General features: G+C 48.6%; 1 protein-coding gene across 2 annotated transcripts in view; it reads right to left on the bottom strand.

Annotated features, from left to right (window-relative positions):
• Positions 1 to 8,648: 8,648 nt before the first annotated feature.
• The window catches only part of WIPF2 (WAS/WASL interacting protein family member 2), a 35,676-nt gene continuing 28,411 nt past the window's right edge, over positions 8,649 to 15,913 (bottom strand). For both annotated transcript variants that reach the window (XM_056126988.1, XM_056126990.1), the window contains exons 6-8: positions 12,410 to 12,619; positions 10,348 to 10,449; positions 8,649 to 9,665 (exon numbers count right to left, since the gene is read on the bottom strand). In XM_056126988.1, the coding sequence (XP_055982963.1) occupies positions 9,625 to 9,665; positions 10,348 to 10,449; positions 12,410 to 12,619 (353 nt within the window). In that variant the 3' untranslated portion in view covers positions 8,649 to 9,624. The remainder of the gene's footprint in view (positions 9,666 to 10,347; positions 10,450 to 12,409; positions 12,620 to 15,913) is intronic.

The raw sequence follows: 15,913 nt of genomic DNA, 5'->3' as shown, positions 1-15,913 counted from the left end.
ATAAGGCATGAAACAGACAGAATCCGAATTAGAGAGCACAGCACATTGTCACTGTCACTGTCCTCCCGTTGTTCATCGATTTTCTCGAGCGGGCCCAGTAACGTCTCCGTTGTTACTGTGTTTGGCATATCGAATACGTCGCGGGGAGATTGCCAGGCACATTAGTGGTAGAGAATACACCCAGAGGTGCTGGATAACTGGCTCTGTGTTGGGGTATTGCTCCCAGACGTGCTGTAAGGACCATGCGGTGTGGGGGATTTAACACTGGCCTCCCGCATGCAAAGCACAAAGCATGTGCTTGGCCCTTTAAGACAGCTCTCTATCCACCCACCCTGTTTTTGGTGTAGTTCTATTACCCCTCAAATATGCGCATATATAAAATAAAGGCCCTCCCGCTGTTCATCGATTTGCTCAAGTGGGCCCAGTAACGTCTCCATTGGAGATTTTGTTGTTACCAGGCTCTGCCGTGCGGGCCTCGGTAGCTTGCCGGGCTCTCCCAGAGGGGTGGAGGAATCGAACTCGGGTCGGCCATAGTTGGCTGCGTGCAAGGCAAACGCCCTACCGCTGTGCTATTGCTCCAGCCCATGCACGCATATATATATATATATATATATATATATATATATATTTTTTTTTTTTTGTAGTGGGCTCAACAACTTCCCTAGAGAAACTGATCCATATAAATATATACAACACACCACTCCTTACCATAGCATCTTCTTGATTAACTTTTTTTTTTTTTTTGCTTTTTGGGTCACACCCAGCGATGCTCAGGGGTTACTCCTGGCTCATGCACTCAGGAATTACTCCTGGCGGTGCTCGGGGGACCATATGGGATGCCGGGAATCAAACGTGGATCGGCCATGTTGGCTGCGTGTAAGGCAAACGCCCTACCCGCTGTGCTATTGCTCCAGCCCCTTGATTAACCTTTAAAGGGGAATAAGAAGGGTTAGGTCTGGGCCCAGAGCTATAGTATAGTGAGCAGGCCACTTGCCCCCCACATCCCATATGGTCCCCCAAGCGCCGCCAGGAGTAATTCCTGAGCGAAGAGTCAGGACTGAGTATCACTGGGTGTGACAACCCCGCCCCCCAAAAAAAAGGAAAAAAAAGGGTTAGGTCCTTGCTTTTATTTATCTATCATTGTCACTGTATCGCTGTCCTCTCGTTGTTCATCGATTTGATCGAGAGGACCCAGTAACATCTCCATCATGAGACTTGTTACTGTTTGGCGTATGGAAAACGTCACAGAGGAGCTTGCCAGGCTTTGCCATGCTGGTGTGATACTCTCGGAAGCTTGCCGGGCTCTCCAGAGGGTTGGAAGAATTGAACTCGGGTCGGCCATAATACTACATTCTGTGAAGCTTCTCAACATTAATCCTGTTAATCCATATATTTAAGATTGGAGAGAGGGCTGGAGCACAGAGGGTAGGGTGTTCGCCTTGCATGCGACTGAACCAGTTTTGAGCCCTGACATCCCATCTGGTCCCCCAAGCACCGACAAGAGTAATTCCTGAGCACAGAGCCAGGAGTAACCCCTGAACATCGCTGGGCATGACCTAAAAAGATCTGGACCTTCAACAACAACAAAAAAGTGAAGAGAATTATGGTCTCTTATTCTGAAAATTTTTTTCATATGGAGGTAAGCTGAGCATTCAACAAAAAATATAATTTAGAGCAGTCATCTAGAGGTCAGCTTCCAAAGCTAATAATTTAGCTAACTCTCAGGCTCCATAGAAAGCCAGTATCCAATTCTATGTGATGGTAATATCTTTTATTAATATAATAATAGAGGAGCTGGAGCAATAACACAGCGGGTAGGGTGTTTGCCTTGCACGCAGCCAACCCAGGTTCGATTCCCAGCATCCCATATGGTCCCCTGAGCACCGCCAGGAGTAACTCCTGAGTGCAGAGCCAGGAGTAACCCCTGTGCATCGCAGGGTGTGACTCAAAAAAGCAAAATAAAATAAAATATAATAAAATAAAAATAGAGCAATAAAGCTAAGGAATAGAACAGCATTACAGTCATCAGTTCATAGATCAGGGCCAAAACTGTTTTTTGGGTTTTTTTTTGCTTTTTGGGTCACACCCAGCGATGCACAGGGGCTACTCCTGGCTCTGCACTCAGGAATTACCCCTGGCGGTGCTCAGGGGACCATATGGGATGCTGGGAATCAAACCTGGTTGGCCGCGTGCAAGGCAAATGCCCTACCTGCTGTGCTATTGCTCCAGTCCCAACACTTAGTTTTAATTTAGGGCAACAGGAACAGTACAGTTGCCTTGGCCACAGCTGACCTGGGCTCAGTCTCTAGCACCCCAGCTGGTCCCCCAAACAGTGCCAGGAGTAATCCCTGAGCAGAGAGGTATGGTCCAAAAAACAAGAGTATGCCAGCGACTGAGCTCAAATGTTTTACCTCTATTATTTTATCTCACAGTTACCTCTTTATGAATGAGGAAACTGAAGATGAAGTGGCAAAATAAATTTGCCCAAGATTACAGAACTAGAAAGTGAAAATACTAAAGTTTGAAAATAGGCCAAACTCCACCACTTAGACCTAGGGGAAGGATGACCAGATTTAAGTTCTGAAGTGGCCTTCTAAAGGAGGGAGAGATAGGGACCAAAGTTGATAGCATAGTGGGTAGGGCATTTGCCTTGCCTGCAGGCTGGCCCGGGTTCAATCCCTAGCACCCCATATGGTCTGTTGAGCCCTGCCAGAAGTGACCCCTGAGTGCTAAGTCTGGTGTAAGCCCTGAGCACTGCTGGGTATGGCTCAAAATCAATTAAATAAATTTAAAAAAAGAAGTGAGGGGATAATAGTCATGGGCTTTGCAGGAGTAAAAATCAGCAAGAGTGGAGGCAAGAGAGATAGTAAAACAGGTACTACAGGGGGCTGGAGTGATAGCACAGCGGGTAGGGCATTTGCCTTGCATGAAGCCGACCCAGGTTCAATTCCCAGCTTCCCATACGGTCCCCCGAGGTCCGCCAGGAGTAATTCTTGAGTGCAGAGTTAGGAAAACAAACAAACAAACAAAAACCAGATACTATATGTGGCTTGCCTTGCCCGTGGCTAATCTGGGTTCAATCCCCAGAGTACCCACTTTAGTCTCCTGAGCCCTGTCAGAAGCACAGAGCCAGGAGTGAACCTGAGAACCACTGGGGATGGCCCAAAAAACAATCGAAGATGGATGGTTATAGAATGGAGGCTTTTTGAACAGATGGTATTTTTGATATCTCACTATGGCAATAAAATAGGAAACAATCTTCACCATTCCGATCCATTTCCGTAATACACCTGTTAATAATCTTTTTTTTTGGGGGGGGGGGGTCACACCCAGCGATGCACAGGTCCTGACTCTGCACTCAGGAATTACTCCTGGTGGTGCTAGGGGGGCCAGATGCTGGGAATCGAACCTGGGTTGGCCGCGTGCAAGGGTTGGCCACATGCAAGATAAATACCATACCCGCTGTGCTATTGCTCCAGCCCGTTAATAATCTTAAATGGTATTATGCAGCCCACCAGCCTTAAGGAATACACTACCTATCAGTTACAGGAGTAACAGAAGGCAGAAGTACACAATGTGCACTTTGGGACTTAAGAAAATACTCACCAGGGGGCTGGAGTGATAGCACAGCAGGTAGGGCGTTTGCCTTGCACACGGCCGACCCGGGTTCGATTCCCAGCATCCCACATAGCTCCCTGAGCACCGCCAGGAGTCATTCCTGAGTGCTGAACCAGGAGTAACCCTTGTGCATCGCTGGGTGTGACCCAGAAAGAAAAAAAAAAAAAACCAAGAAAATACCAGGAAATACAGTACTGGTCCAAGAAAATCTGAAAGTGAGAGAGACCATGGTAGAGGCAGAGAATTGAAAGGTTTTTTGTTTTGGGGCCACACCCGGCAGTGTTTAGGGCTTACTCTAAGGGTCATGGGCCACTCCTGCAGACCTTGGGGAACATACGGGTACCAGAGATCAAATTTGGTCTGTCGCATGCTAGGCAAGCATCCTATTCATTGAACTGTCACTCAGACCCCTGAGAACTCAGAGGTTTCTGAGATACGTACCAGACATTTCCCTTTACCAACTGTCCACCACAAAATGCGAACTGCCATTCTGCTTGGACCGCCAGAGCCTTTCCCCCTCTGGAGTGTGGAATGCTGCTCATCATCCACTTTCCCTGGCAATTACCGTAAAACCTTCTCATCTGCTGCACTGCTGATTTCTCCTGGGAGATGTCCAAAAGTCTGTGCCAGTGCAAGTCCATTGATTTTCAGATTATAGGTGTCTAGCACAGAGGAAGGATGCAATAAATGCTTTGAGTCAAGGAAAAGTGCATTAGCACTTTTTGTGTGGTCCGAGAGCATACACAGTCCTTTCATTTTTAACACCCCTCAATCTAAGAGTGCACAACAAACTAGAATTCTATGCAAAGAAACACCGGTCTGGGCGCTGGTATTGTCTGCAGTGCTGCCTTTCACCATAGTTATGTACTGGGTGTGTGTTAGGATCCCGAGGTGGATCTTCAGTCCTCTGACGTCTCAGCTTAGCAGGAAGTCACCAATGGGCAGCTGCCTTGCAGGGAGTTGCAGTCAGGCTGGGCAGGGCCAGGAAACACGAAGAGTCACATTCCCAGTAAGCAACCATGTCTCGGTAATGACTGGAGAGGGCAAACTGATGTCCTAATCGCCCGCTGGAATACACACAGCACCAATGGGGCTGGGCCTGCCCAGCCCATACAGAGATTAGCAAAACCGCCCCCATAGGACTAGCAAGGCCGCTTCCTGTTGGAGCAGACAGGGTCAGGGAGGTGAGGCTGATCTACGCAATCTCCATTGGAGGAGCTTTAAAGTCACAGGAGGAACAAATCAATAAATAGGTAGTTTATTAATCATAGTAATAACAATGGACAAATAATCAGAAACTTAGCCAATCTGGCAAGTCTGGATGAAAATGGAAGGAGGGCTTGCCCCCCAAATCCTAGATGGGTTTTTCTATCTCTAATATGTGAATGATTCATATACACACCCTTGATGAATCAGAATGGGAAACAATCCCGACCTTTGCAAGTGATGAAAGTGCAAGTTAAACTCATTAAGTCCTAGTGGTGAATAATGTCGGCTGACCACAGTACGCAGAGACTGTCTGGATTAGTTTTTGCACCTAAAGTCAGAGTCTGAGAAAGCCAGCTTAGATTCCAATCTAAAGAGGAATGAGGAAACCAGCCAATACCCACATGAAAATGCACACTCCTGTGAGTTCTACTCCTCAGTGTGAGAATCTGCCGGGCAAGCAGAGAACAACAACAACAAAAAATCCTAAGGGAGATCAAGGGAAAGGCGTAAGGCCAGAAGGGCATGGGTTCCTGAAACATGGATGAATGGGGCATTAGGTGGCAAACAGGAAGATGACCAATGCTACCAGGATGGCTAACCACCACCGTGACTTTCAAAAATTCCACAAGGGGAGGAGGCCAGAGATGTGCCTGCCCAAAGCAATGTACTTCCCTCACAGAGCGCCTTGCTCAAACCACTCATCAACCCGAGTCTCTGAGTTTTTCCCCTCTGGGTCACCACCTGAGGCAGGATTCCAGACACAAAGTTGTCATTTGTTTTGTTGGTATGTTTGGTTTTAAAACAAGTTTTAATGAAACTGCACAGCATTCAGAAGAATCGTACCAAAGAATCCGACCTGAGACCAGATTATACAATTTCGGGGAAGGGAGGTTAAAGATCAAGGCTAAGTTGGGAGAGGGAGCACTATAATCAAGAGTATAATGTCAAAATAAATCAGACAATAAATTATCTCTTTCAAAGCAATGAATCCACATGCAAAGACGGCCACACACATACACGCACACACGCTACACACGTGTCATTCTAGCTAGTCTTTTATTCAGTGTTGACTATGACGTCCATGCTGGCTGATGTGGAAAAGGAAATACGTCAGATGCGAGAAAAGCAGCCGAGGCCCCTCTGCCACCACTGGAATGAGACTGAAGATAATCAGGGGCCCCACTAAACTGTCAGAAACAAGAGGAAAATTAAGGAAGCAGCAATCATCAAGGAAGATTTTAATTGCTTCAAAGAGGGAAAGAGGAAGCAAGCACAGAAATCTAACACAAGTAAAGGCACAATGAACGTGGAGTTAAATGGAAGCAACCCCTTCTTTCAGCTCAACAATTAGTCTTTTTCGTTTTTTGTCTGTGTTTTAAAGGTGGTCATAGTTTCCTTTTGTTCGCTCTTAAGAGATGACTCCCGAAAGCCGAGTTCTCATGCCGTCCATTCCCTACATTAGGGAGGCTTCCAGAAAGTCCCCCTGACCACATAGTTGGGAGGGAGATTCAACAGGGAGGAAAGACTGTAACTGGAATGTGAAGAATTCGATTTGTAGCTGATCAGAGGTTGGGTTTCCAGGACAGGCAGCCCAGTGTAGGGCCATGCAAGGACCTCGGATGCCCTATACTCCCCCCGCCGAACTTTGCAGACGGACCCTGGAATCACACTTCCCCCACACTCCCATAAGCACTCAGTCTACAAATTATTTCAAGTGATCAGGAGAATTAAAACATACCCCAACCCTGAGTTGCTCTGTAGCAAGTCTATTTACAATTTTTTCTCACCTCTCCCTGGAGGTAAGTCTGGGTTTCAAGTTGGGAAGCCAGGGGGTAAGAGGAAGCCCCCAGGGCAGTGGCCAGGTTCTAGACTCCCAGCCTCTGCCTGCTGGGGGGGGTAGGGCAGAGAGGTGGCATTGGGGATGAATTCCTGGAGACAGCAGCCTTAGACCCACTGGGTGGGGAATCCCTGGGCACTCCGCAGACCCAGGCTCTGCAGCTGGACAGAGAAGGCCACAGCTAGGGTACCCAAGGGCTGGGAACAGGGTCAGTGGCCACAGAGGGAAAAGGGGCATCATGCTCACTGGAAAACCTGGGGCCACAATCCTGCTTCCCAGAGGATGATAAAAAACAACTAGCAAAGTTTTTCCCACGAAGGAAAAAGACATCATAAAACCAAACCCACACAGGGGCTGAAATCTTAACACCGCTTCCTGATGCTTTGCCCGGCACCGTCTCTTCCTTCCGGGAGAGGCTGCAGGGAATTAAGGGGATCGGGCAGTAGCCTCAACATGAGACCGCCCCTTCTTCCATGGGAGAGACAAGGCTCCCACAAGCAGGTCAAAGGTCGCCTTCAAAGGTGAGAAGTTTTGGTGTTCTTGCAGCTCGTCCACCTGAAACCTCCAATATAAGCTTCTTTACAACGTAAAAAATAGATCATTAACCACGAGGATCACATTCCCATTCTTCAATAGTAAATATACATGATCATAAATCTGTCATTAACAGAGGGAGCAAATGATGCATAAGGCAAAGACATTTAGAGGGGTACTACGTCCGCCATGTGCTATAAAGAAGCTCCATCCAACTAGATCTACAACCAGTCCTGTTTGCAGGAGGTCCCAAGAAAATAAAAACACAACCAACCCTGAAGGGGAAACAGTTCAAAGACAGGGTTGATGGCCGGGCGGGGCAGCAGGTCAGAGGGAAGGGAGGGATTGGCCCCACTGAAAAGCTGGGGTTTGGCTTTTACTTGTGATACTTATTTTGATGCTCTATGTTTGAGTAAAGAGAACAAAAACCAACACTTTGATAACATTGTACAAAAGGCATCAACTCCCATTTCAAAAATAAATGGAAGACTTCACAGTCCAAGCTCAGTCCTGGCCAGCAACTCCCCAGGAACTAGCTGCAGAATCGAGTCTGGTCCTCTCTCCTATTCCCTCCATCCAGTTCCTGCCTCAGTCCTGCCACTTGAAGAGGGACCACTGCTGGCAGCGAACTGCCAATAGATCGGGAAGTAGGAATGGGAAAAAAAAAAGACGAAAACATGATTGCAAGTTTGGTGATAGATCAAGTTGTGATTTGTGCCAAGAGTCAATTGGTCCAGGGGGTGGTGCAGGGAAGCAACCCAAGCCGAGCCTTTCTCGGCGTGCAGAGGGAGGCCCTGGGGACCTCGGCCCCTAGCCCCCAACACACCAGTGAAAACTGTGGAGGCCTGTGACACAGTTGGTGAAAGGCTGTGACTGGTTGTCCCGCTCTCTCTCAAGGACCACCACGGCAGCCCTCAGCCCTACCTCCTAGGTCGCACATCTCCAGAATCAGCAGGGCTGCAGCAAACCCAACCCTCCGTGCTGGATCCCGCTAGCCGCACCCAGAGCCAGCTAGACTTAGCACCTCCGAGTTTCCTGTGCTCTTCAGCGAAGGGGCCCCGAAAGACAAAACAATGTATTACTGCGGGCGGCTGGGGCCAAGGGGCCCAGAAATGCTTCACCTACACCTCAGTGCTTCTCAGCCTGGAGGGACCTTGGACTAGCTCTGAAGCTTCCTTACCAGGCTCTCTCCCGTACTCTCTCTCTTTCCTCCCTGTAGTTCAGGCAGGCAAGGGTGAAGGAGAGACAAAGTGGAACTCAAGTGAGGAATTAGTTTTCTGTTGCTCACAGAGCCAGGCCCCTCCACAAGGGGCTTTCACCCTCCCCTTCTTGGTCACCCTGGAGCAGCCATCAGGTGCTGAAGTATTGTTGTTTTGCTTTTCTGTTTCTGGAGTGTCGGGAATAGAACCCAGAGCCTCACACCCTGGGTTCAAACCCTTGTGGATCATGGCATGTGCTCTAAACCCGTGAAGTTTCTGGATGGGACTGAAGAGTAACTGGCCATCAGGGCCAGGCAGACTCAAGGTCAAGGTTTAGGCCAGGGACCAGGCCCGATTGTCCTATCACCCACTGGAGTTGGTCCGGAGGCCTGGGAATCTGGGAGGAATGGATGTAAGTGGCTTTTCTCTTTCGGCCTGGGGGGCAGGGGGTGTTCCATCCTTCAGCCTCAGCATCTTGAGGAGATGGGGTGGGGAGACCTACGGGACTCAAATGGCTCCTGGTCCCTTTGCTGAAGTGGGACTGACTAGCTCTATAGGGATTCCCAGTTAGTGTTATTGATGTTTAGATAAGCCAATTAGTATTTAGTGTTTATATCCAACATTAACCCTGGGGTGGAGACACAGAATGGGATCAAGACCAAAATCAAGCAGACCCACTTCCTCACCCTTTCTGCTAATTCGACCTTTAAAACAGATCACTTCTTGGCAAACTCCTTTCCCGTTCCGTGACAAGCGCCCACCGCCCCAGGTCCTGGCTATGCCAGCCTCCTGAGGATGCTGTGGTCCAACGATGACGGCGACAGTGACGACGACGACAGCCCTCCCAAGCTTCCCTGCGGTGAGCAGGCGACAGCGGCAGAGGTGCCACTCTCCATCCTGCTCCAACAGCGAGTCAGTTCATCTCAACAAGGCACCTTTCCCCAGAGGAAAGCAGAGGTGGGAAGCACGTCCTCGTCTGGCCAGCGGGACTTGTGGGAGGAGCGGCGGAGGCAGGGTCTGCAGCCCCCCTCACCCCCGGAGTCTGATCCCCCAATCCAGAGACAAGATGCATAGATGGAGGTGAGCGGGAGGACGCCTGGAGTCTAGGGGCGGGTGCACTGGCGAAACACGCAGGGAGCGCTCATGCAGGGCTGAGGGGGTGGCAGGGGCCGTCTGAGGAGAGGAGAGGCTCCATTCTTTTCCTGAGGAACAGGACCACGCCAGGCCTCACCTGAGAATGGGGGGCTGCGGTGGGGCTCCACGGGCAGCTGAAAAACATCCCAAGAAAAAAATTACAGACACAAGGCCCTGACAACCCAAACACTCCTGAAATGAGCCCCAAGCTCCTTAAAGGAGTTTCAAAATTTGCTGTTATTCTGGCCAAGAACATGAAGGTGAAGAGAAGCAAGTTTACCCCACAGGAAAACATGATTCCACATTCCCTGTAACTATGGGAAGATTTTTTTGAGGGGTGGTGGTGAGGAGAGTATTCCTGGTGGTGTTCACGGACTATCTCTTTGGCACCCCCACACCCCCACCAAAAAAAAAACCAAACTTTTTTTCCTTTTTTTTTTTGTGGGGATGACACCAGGCTGTGCTCACAGATCTCTACTGGCTCTGTGCTCAGGGAACACTCCTGCGAAAGCTTAGGGAGCACATGTGGTACCAGCACATGCAAGGTAAGTGCCCTACCTTTGGTACTATCTCTCTGGCCCCAAGCCCCCAAAATATTTTTTATTTTTTTTTGCTTTTTTCTTTGGGTCACACCTAGTGATGCGCAGGGGGGTTATTCCTGGCTCTGCACTCAGGAATTACTCCTGGCGGTGCACGGGGGATCACAAGGGATGTTGGGGATCGAACCTCACTCAGCTGCGTGAAAGGCAAATGCCCTACCCTCTGTACTATAGCTCCAGCCCCAGACCCCAAAATCTTTAGGACTACTCTTCTCACCTCTGTTTGTTTTGCTGGGATATATTCTCTGAAAGTGTTTATATTCTTCAGGAGCAGGAAAGTCCTCTACTGGATGGAAAGAGTATTTTGACTCAAAATCATCTGTGGAAGGAACAGAGTGTTAATGCATATTACCGCTCTGCACCTCTGTGCCACTCGGACCCTCTGTCTCCCCGCATTTAGTGCTATTTTTTGTTTGTGAGCATATCACCGATAGTGTTCAGGGCTTACTTCTGGCTCTGTGCTTAGAGATCAGTCTGAGGAGGACTCAGGGGACCATACAGGGCCCCAAGGATCAAACCTGGGTCAGCGAATACCTTACCTGTTCTATCTCTTTGGTCCCCTTTTTTAGGTGGTAAGCAGGGGGGGTGGTTGCGGTGGGGGATTGAGGCCACACCTGGCTTGTTCAGGGCTTCCTTACACTGGGTCTTTGCTCAGGGATCAGTCCTGGAGAGACCTGGGGATCGAACCTGGAGATGGCCGCATGCAGCTGGCTCCCTTCCTGATGTACTATCTCTGGCCCCACTCCCCAGGGGCCTGCCTTGCTCACTAAACCACGGTTCCTCAGGGCAGTAACGTCACTCCTGTGCTCACAAAGGAGATGGTCAGAGGCTCAGATTAAAGAATGAGGCTTTGAACTGATTCTTGCAATTTTCCCACCCCAAAGCAGGCATGTAACGGGAAAGGAGCCCAGTTGTTTGCGTCCGAGCAGAAAAACAGTTTTTTCTTCAGAGACACAGTCATCTTATAGATTATCACCAGGGAAACCAGCCGAGTGGATTCACAAACTGGCAGAAACTCAACTAAAATGAGAACATTTGTCATCAGCCAGAAAGAGATCTAAACACGTCACTCATTTTGTCCTGCAACACGGCTTGCACAGTCACCTCACGGACCCCCGTTCCTACTTCCCATGCCCATCTATGTTAAGATTAACTTTTCTTTCTTTTTTTTTTTTTTTTTTTTTTTTTGCTTTTTGGGTCACACCTAGCGATGCTCAGGTCTGCACTCAAGAATTACTCCTAAAAAAAAAAAATAATTAAAAAAAAAAAAAAGAATTACTCCTGGTGGTGCTGGGGGAGAATATGGGATGCTAGGGATCAGCCGTGTGCAAGGCAAATGCCCTATCCACTCTACTATCGCTCTAGCTCCTTTCTTTTTTTGGAAGGGTTTTCTTGGGTGACACCGGGTGATGCTCAGGGGTCACTCCTGAAGTGCCTGGAGAACCACATGTGGTGCTGGGGATTGAACTGGGGTCAGCCATATGCAAGGCAATACCCCTTACCACCTATGCTAATTCTCTGGTGCTGATGGCTCAAATGTTCCGTGGGTATGGTTCTGTCGCTTTCCAAAGGATATCTTCAAAGCAAAGCCTTGGTCCTATGCCTACTAGAACAGACTGGAGCAAGAGTAGAGAAGAATCAACCATCATAGAACCATCAAGAATATTGGGCTAAAAGGGTCTACACTGATCTTCCTGGGGTCCTCAACCCAGGCCTAACAAGGACAGCCTGGACAACCTTTGCTTGGGTCTCCAGCCCTGAGCCATAATCACTTAGGTGGAGACTAAGCCTCAATTACAACTTGAGAAAGTTAAAAGCTGATACTCTCCTGACGGTTGGTCAGTCTCTTTATTCTACAGAGAATGGAAGTGAGGCCCAGAGATGCGTAGTGACTTACTTCCTCAAAGTAATGGACACAGCTCATTAGTGGCTTTGGACAAGTACTAATACAGTATTTTGTTTCATCTTTACGGTGCGAAAAAAAGACCCCCTCCTTTCACAGAAGATACAAAAGTCCTGTCTGAATAAAATGGATGGTCTCACACCTAAAACTCAGCACAATAAACAATCCCTGGGGAGCTAGAGTGACTTCTGAGGGAGCACAATGTACCACTGTGTGGAGACCTCACTAAGAACAGGACTGTCCAGGTCCCGGGCCTGAGGAGTCTGGGGTAAAGTCAAGGAAGGTACCTCCACAATGGAAGGCCACCAAGAATTTGCTCCCACCCCACGCCATTGGCCCCCTAGGAACTCCAAGAACAAAAGAGTATGCTACTTACCCAGAAAGGACCGGACAGTGGTAATGGAATCTCTGTGGCCATTCCTCAGGGGAGGGGGGGGCGGAGGTGGTGGCCCAGCTGGCGTCCTGGAAGGCGGAGGCGGGGGTTTTCCTCGGCTCAGGGATTCTGACCCATGCATTCGGTATGGTGGAGGGGGAGGGGGTGCGTCCCGGGCCCCATTTCGGATCATGGGTGGTGGAGGTGGAGGGGCTGCAAGGAAAATCCAAGGAGGTTAGTTTCAGAGGCAGAGATGATAGAGATGGTGAGGGATTTCAAAGAATGCCTGGGTGGTATGGTAAGTATCTTATTCATCACCCCATCCCCGCCCAGTCTCATCAACTGCATTATCAGTCTCTCAGATGCAAGATTCCAAATAAATCTATAATCCTTTGGGGCCCGGCCAGGAGCAATAGTACAGTAGGGAGGAAGTTTGCCTTGCACGTGGCTGACTGGGGTTCAATCTCCAGCACCCCAAACAGCCCCCTGAGCCAGCCAGGAGTGATTCTTGAGTGCAGAGCGAGGAAAGTCCTGTGCACTGCTAGGTCTGGTGCCAAAACAAAACAGAACCAAAAAAACCTATAACCCTTTTCCAATTCCCATGACAGGGATGAGAACCCTACCCATTCCTTTGCTTGATCTTTTTGCTTACTTTTCCATGCCTTCCTCCACAATTCTAATTCAGGGCCTTCTCCTCCGAAGTTTAAGGCAAAAATGTTCTCTGTGTTTCTAATCTCTTACCCTGCAATTCAATCTGCATACCACCAACTCACTAATCTCCCCGAAAAATCTTGCTCAGGTTGTTTTCAAGGGCTTTGCACTTCCTACATCATAAAGTTTCAATTCCCTAGCTTCCAGCCTCACTGGGTCGTACCAACTATCCTTTCTTACCCAGTAACCTACTACCTCAGCCCGGTGACCGGCTCATCTTCCCTAACTCCTAGGCTGGACCGGGCAGCCCTCCCATTGCCCCTCCACTGTTACTCCTCTCTCTCCCCCTAGCACTCTACTTCATTTACACGTGCCTCTTCCCTGGCACACAGTGGAGGTAAATCAGAGCAGTGTGCAGTTCTGTACTCAGCACTGGCTTCATAAATAAACTGAAGGGCGTGCGCTTTGCTCTCGGGGCTCCCCCATGATGCCCTTCCTTCACTAACGAAGCTCATCTAGTCCATCCAGTTCAAGGCAATTCCATCTTCTAGAGCTGAGTCTTGGCTTTCTCACAGCCTATGTAGGATGTGTCACTGATTTTAGCACTTAGTAGATTAAAATAATTCAGCAATTTTTCAGGGCTGGAGTGATAGTACAGCAGGTAGAGGATTTGCCTTGCACGCAGCCAACCGGGTTGGATCCCCGGCATCCCATATGGTTCCCCTGAGCACCGCCAAGAGTAATTAATTTCTGAGTGCAGAGCCTAACCCCTGTGCATCGCTGGGTGTGACCCAAAAGGGGGGAAAAAATGAGAGAAAATTTTAAAAATTCAGTAATTTTTCAAATATGTGTAGTAGGTTCTTCTGCTGATGTCTCATACCTCCATTGACAATCTTGTTGGTCAAAAATTGGAAACTGCAGAATTGCTCCCAACTAGTTTACCAGACAGATCCATAAATATAATCAGATGATGGCTACACCTCACTTCTGAAGTTGCTCCACACAAAACACCAAGAAAAATATTTGTACCTATCTCTTTTTTTTGGGGGGACAACCACACCTGACTCCTGGCTTTGTGTACAAGGATCATTCCTGGTAGGCTTGGGGGGCTATAAATCAAACTGGGGTCAGCCACGTGCAAGGCAAACACCCTCGGTATAGCTCTGGCCTCTGTACCGACACGTGAGTCTACTTTGGGGTCATCTTCAAAACCCAAATACACCCTTGAAGGACAAATATCTGCTACAATGTAGGAGGTGACAAAAGCAAGTCTGAAGGAATGACTGGAATAAATCCTGGGGTGCTGCATTACTTCTGTTGCTAAAGTGGTCACAATAATAGCAACTATTTTTTTTTTCTTTTTGGTGCTGGGGACTGAACACAGAGCCTCCTGCATGCAAACTGTCTACTGCCCTGTCCCCAACCCCAGCAGCTACACTATTAGAGATCCTGATTTAAAAAATACTGTCTTGTGCGCATTATGTTCATTATCTCTATTCACCACTGCCACCAGGATTCCTGGCCAAGGGGTGATCAGGTACTGGGTTAAGCTCAAGCCTTCATCCTTCGGGTATTCAACAGTTCTTACAATCACCCTTGCAAAATATCTGTTATTCCCATTTCACCAATGAGGAAATTCAGGTTTATCTAAGGTCACAGAGCTAACAGAATTAAAACCAGCACATACCTGCTGTTTCCACTATGCTTCTCATACTTAACACAAGTGTGTGTGTCTCACAGCAACAAATTTACAACCTCGTGAGATGGAATGAGGTTATCTCTGGAACCCAGGCCATGTCCAGGGAATAGTTGTTACCCAAAGAGAGTACAAATAGGAAGATTGCGTGGCTTAATTGTTTCAGTAATCCACCTACTATTCCTCCTGAACAACTCTGAGAATCCCTAGGGAGAAGCTATAGTTAAACAAGAGCAATGAGACTATGACACAGACAAGGAGCCTAGATCTGTAGGTCCAGCTCATTTCCACTCCTGCAATGCATGCAGAATGCCAACGCTTTTCGAGGTCTTATTTAAATACAGATAGTGGCCATTAGAGGAAATAATTATAGAAATCTCCGAGTCTCATCTTCATTACAAAACTGCTCAATCCGGGAGTACAACGGGTAGGGTGTTTGCCTTGCATGCAGCTAACCTGGGTTCTGTTCAAGCCTCGGTATCCCACAAGGTCCCCAAGCACCACCAGGAGTAATTCCTGAGTGCAGAGCCAGGAGGAACCCCTGAGCACAGCTAGGTGTAACCCAAAAAGCAGAAAAACCAAACCAAACTGCTCAAACCACCGCTCTTTCAGGTTATCCTAGAAATAGTTCCCTGAAAGCTCAGATTTCTCAGAGCCCTGAGAATTTGTCCCTAACCACAGGGCAGGGCGGGGGAGAGAAAGATAGGATTAGAAGTGTGCACAAGTATCCAGGCAGGGGCAGGAATAAGAGCAATCTGGACAGACAAACAGAGCAAAGTGATCTGTGGCCCAGGAGACAGCTCAAAGGGCTGAATACAAGCTCTTTGTGCAAGAGGCCCAGGTTTGACTTTCAGCATCACATGGTCCCCTGGGCACACCAGGAATGATCCCTGAGCCCAGAGTCAGGAGTAGCACAGTGGAGTGTAGCCCAAAAAAACAAGAGGAAAATAAGTATGATCTGCCTAGCAGCCTCAGTGCTTCCCTCTGGTCACCCCAGCCAGGTCTTGCCAGATCCAGAAAGGCTGAGCTCTTGTGCCAGACCCAGATTTACGATCCTGTCAAGTGGGGGCTAGAGCGATAGTACAGCAGGGAGTGTGTTTGTCTTGCATGTGGCTGGAAGACCCGGGTTCTCTCGCTGGCTTCCCATATAGTCCCCCCAG

The sequence above is a fragment of the Sorex fumeus genome, unplaced genomic scaffold (assembly GCF_029834395.1).
Source record: "Sorex fumeus unplaced genomic scaffold, SorFum_2.1 ptg000063l, whole genome shotgun sequence".
Lineage (NCBI taxonomy): Eukaryota > Metazoa > Chordata > Mammalia > Eulipotyphla > Soricidae > Sorex > Sorex fumeus.
The sequence above is the reverse complement of the archived record's forward strand: the minus strand, read 5'-3'. Positions and strand labels throughout refer to the sequence as shown.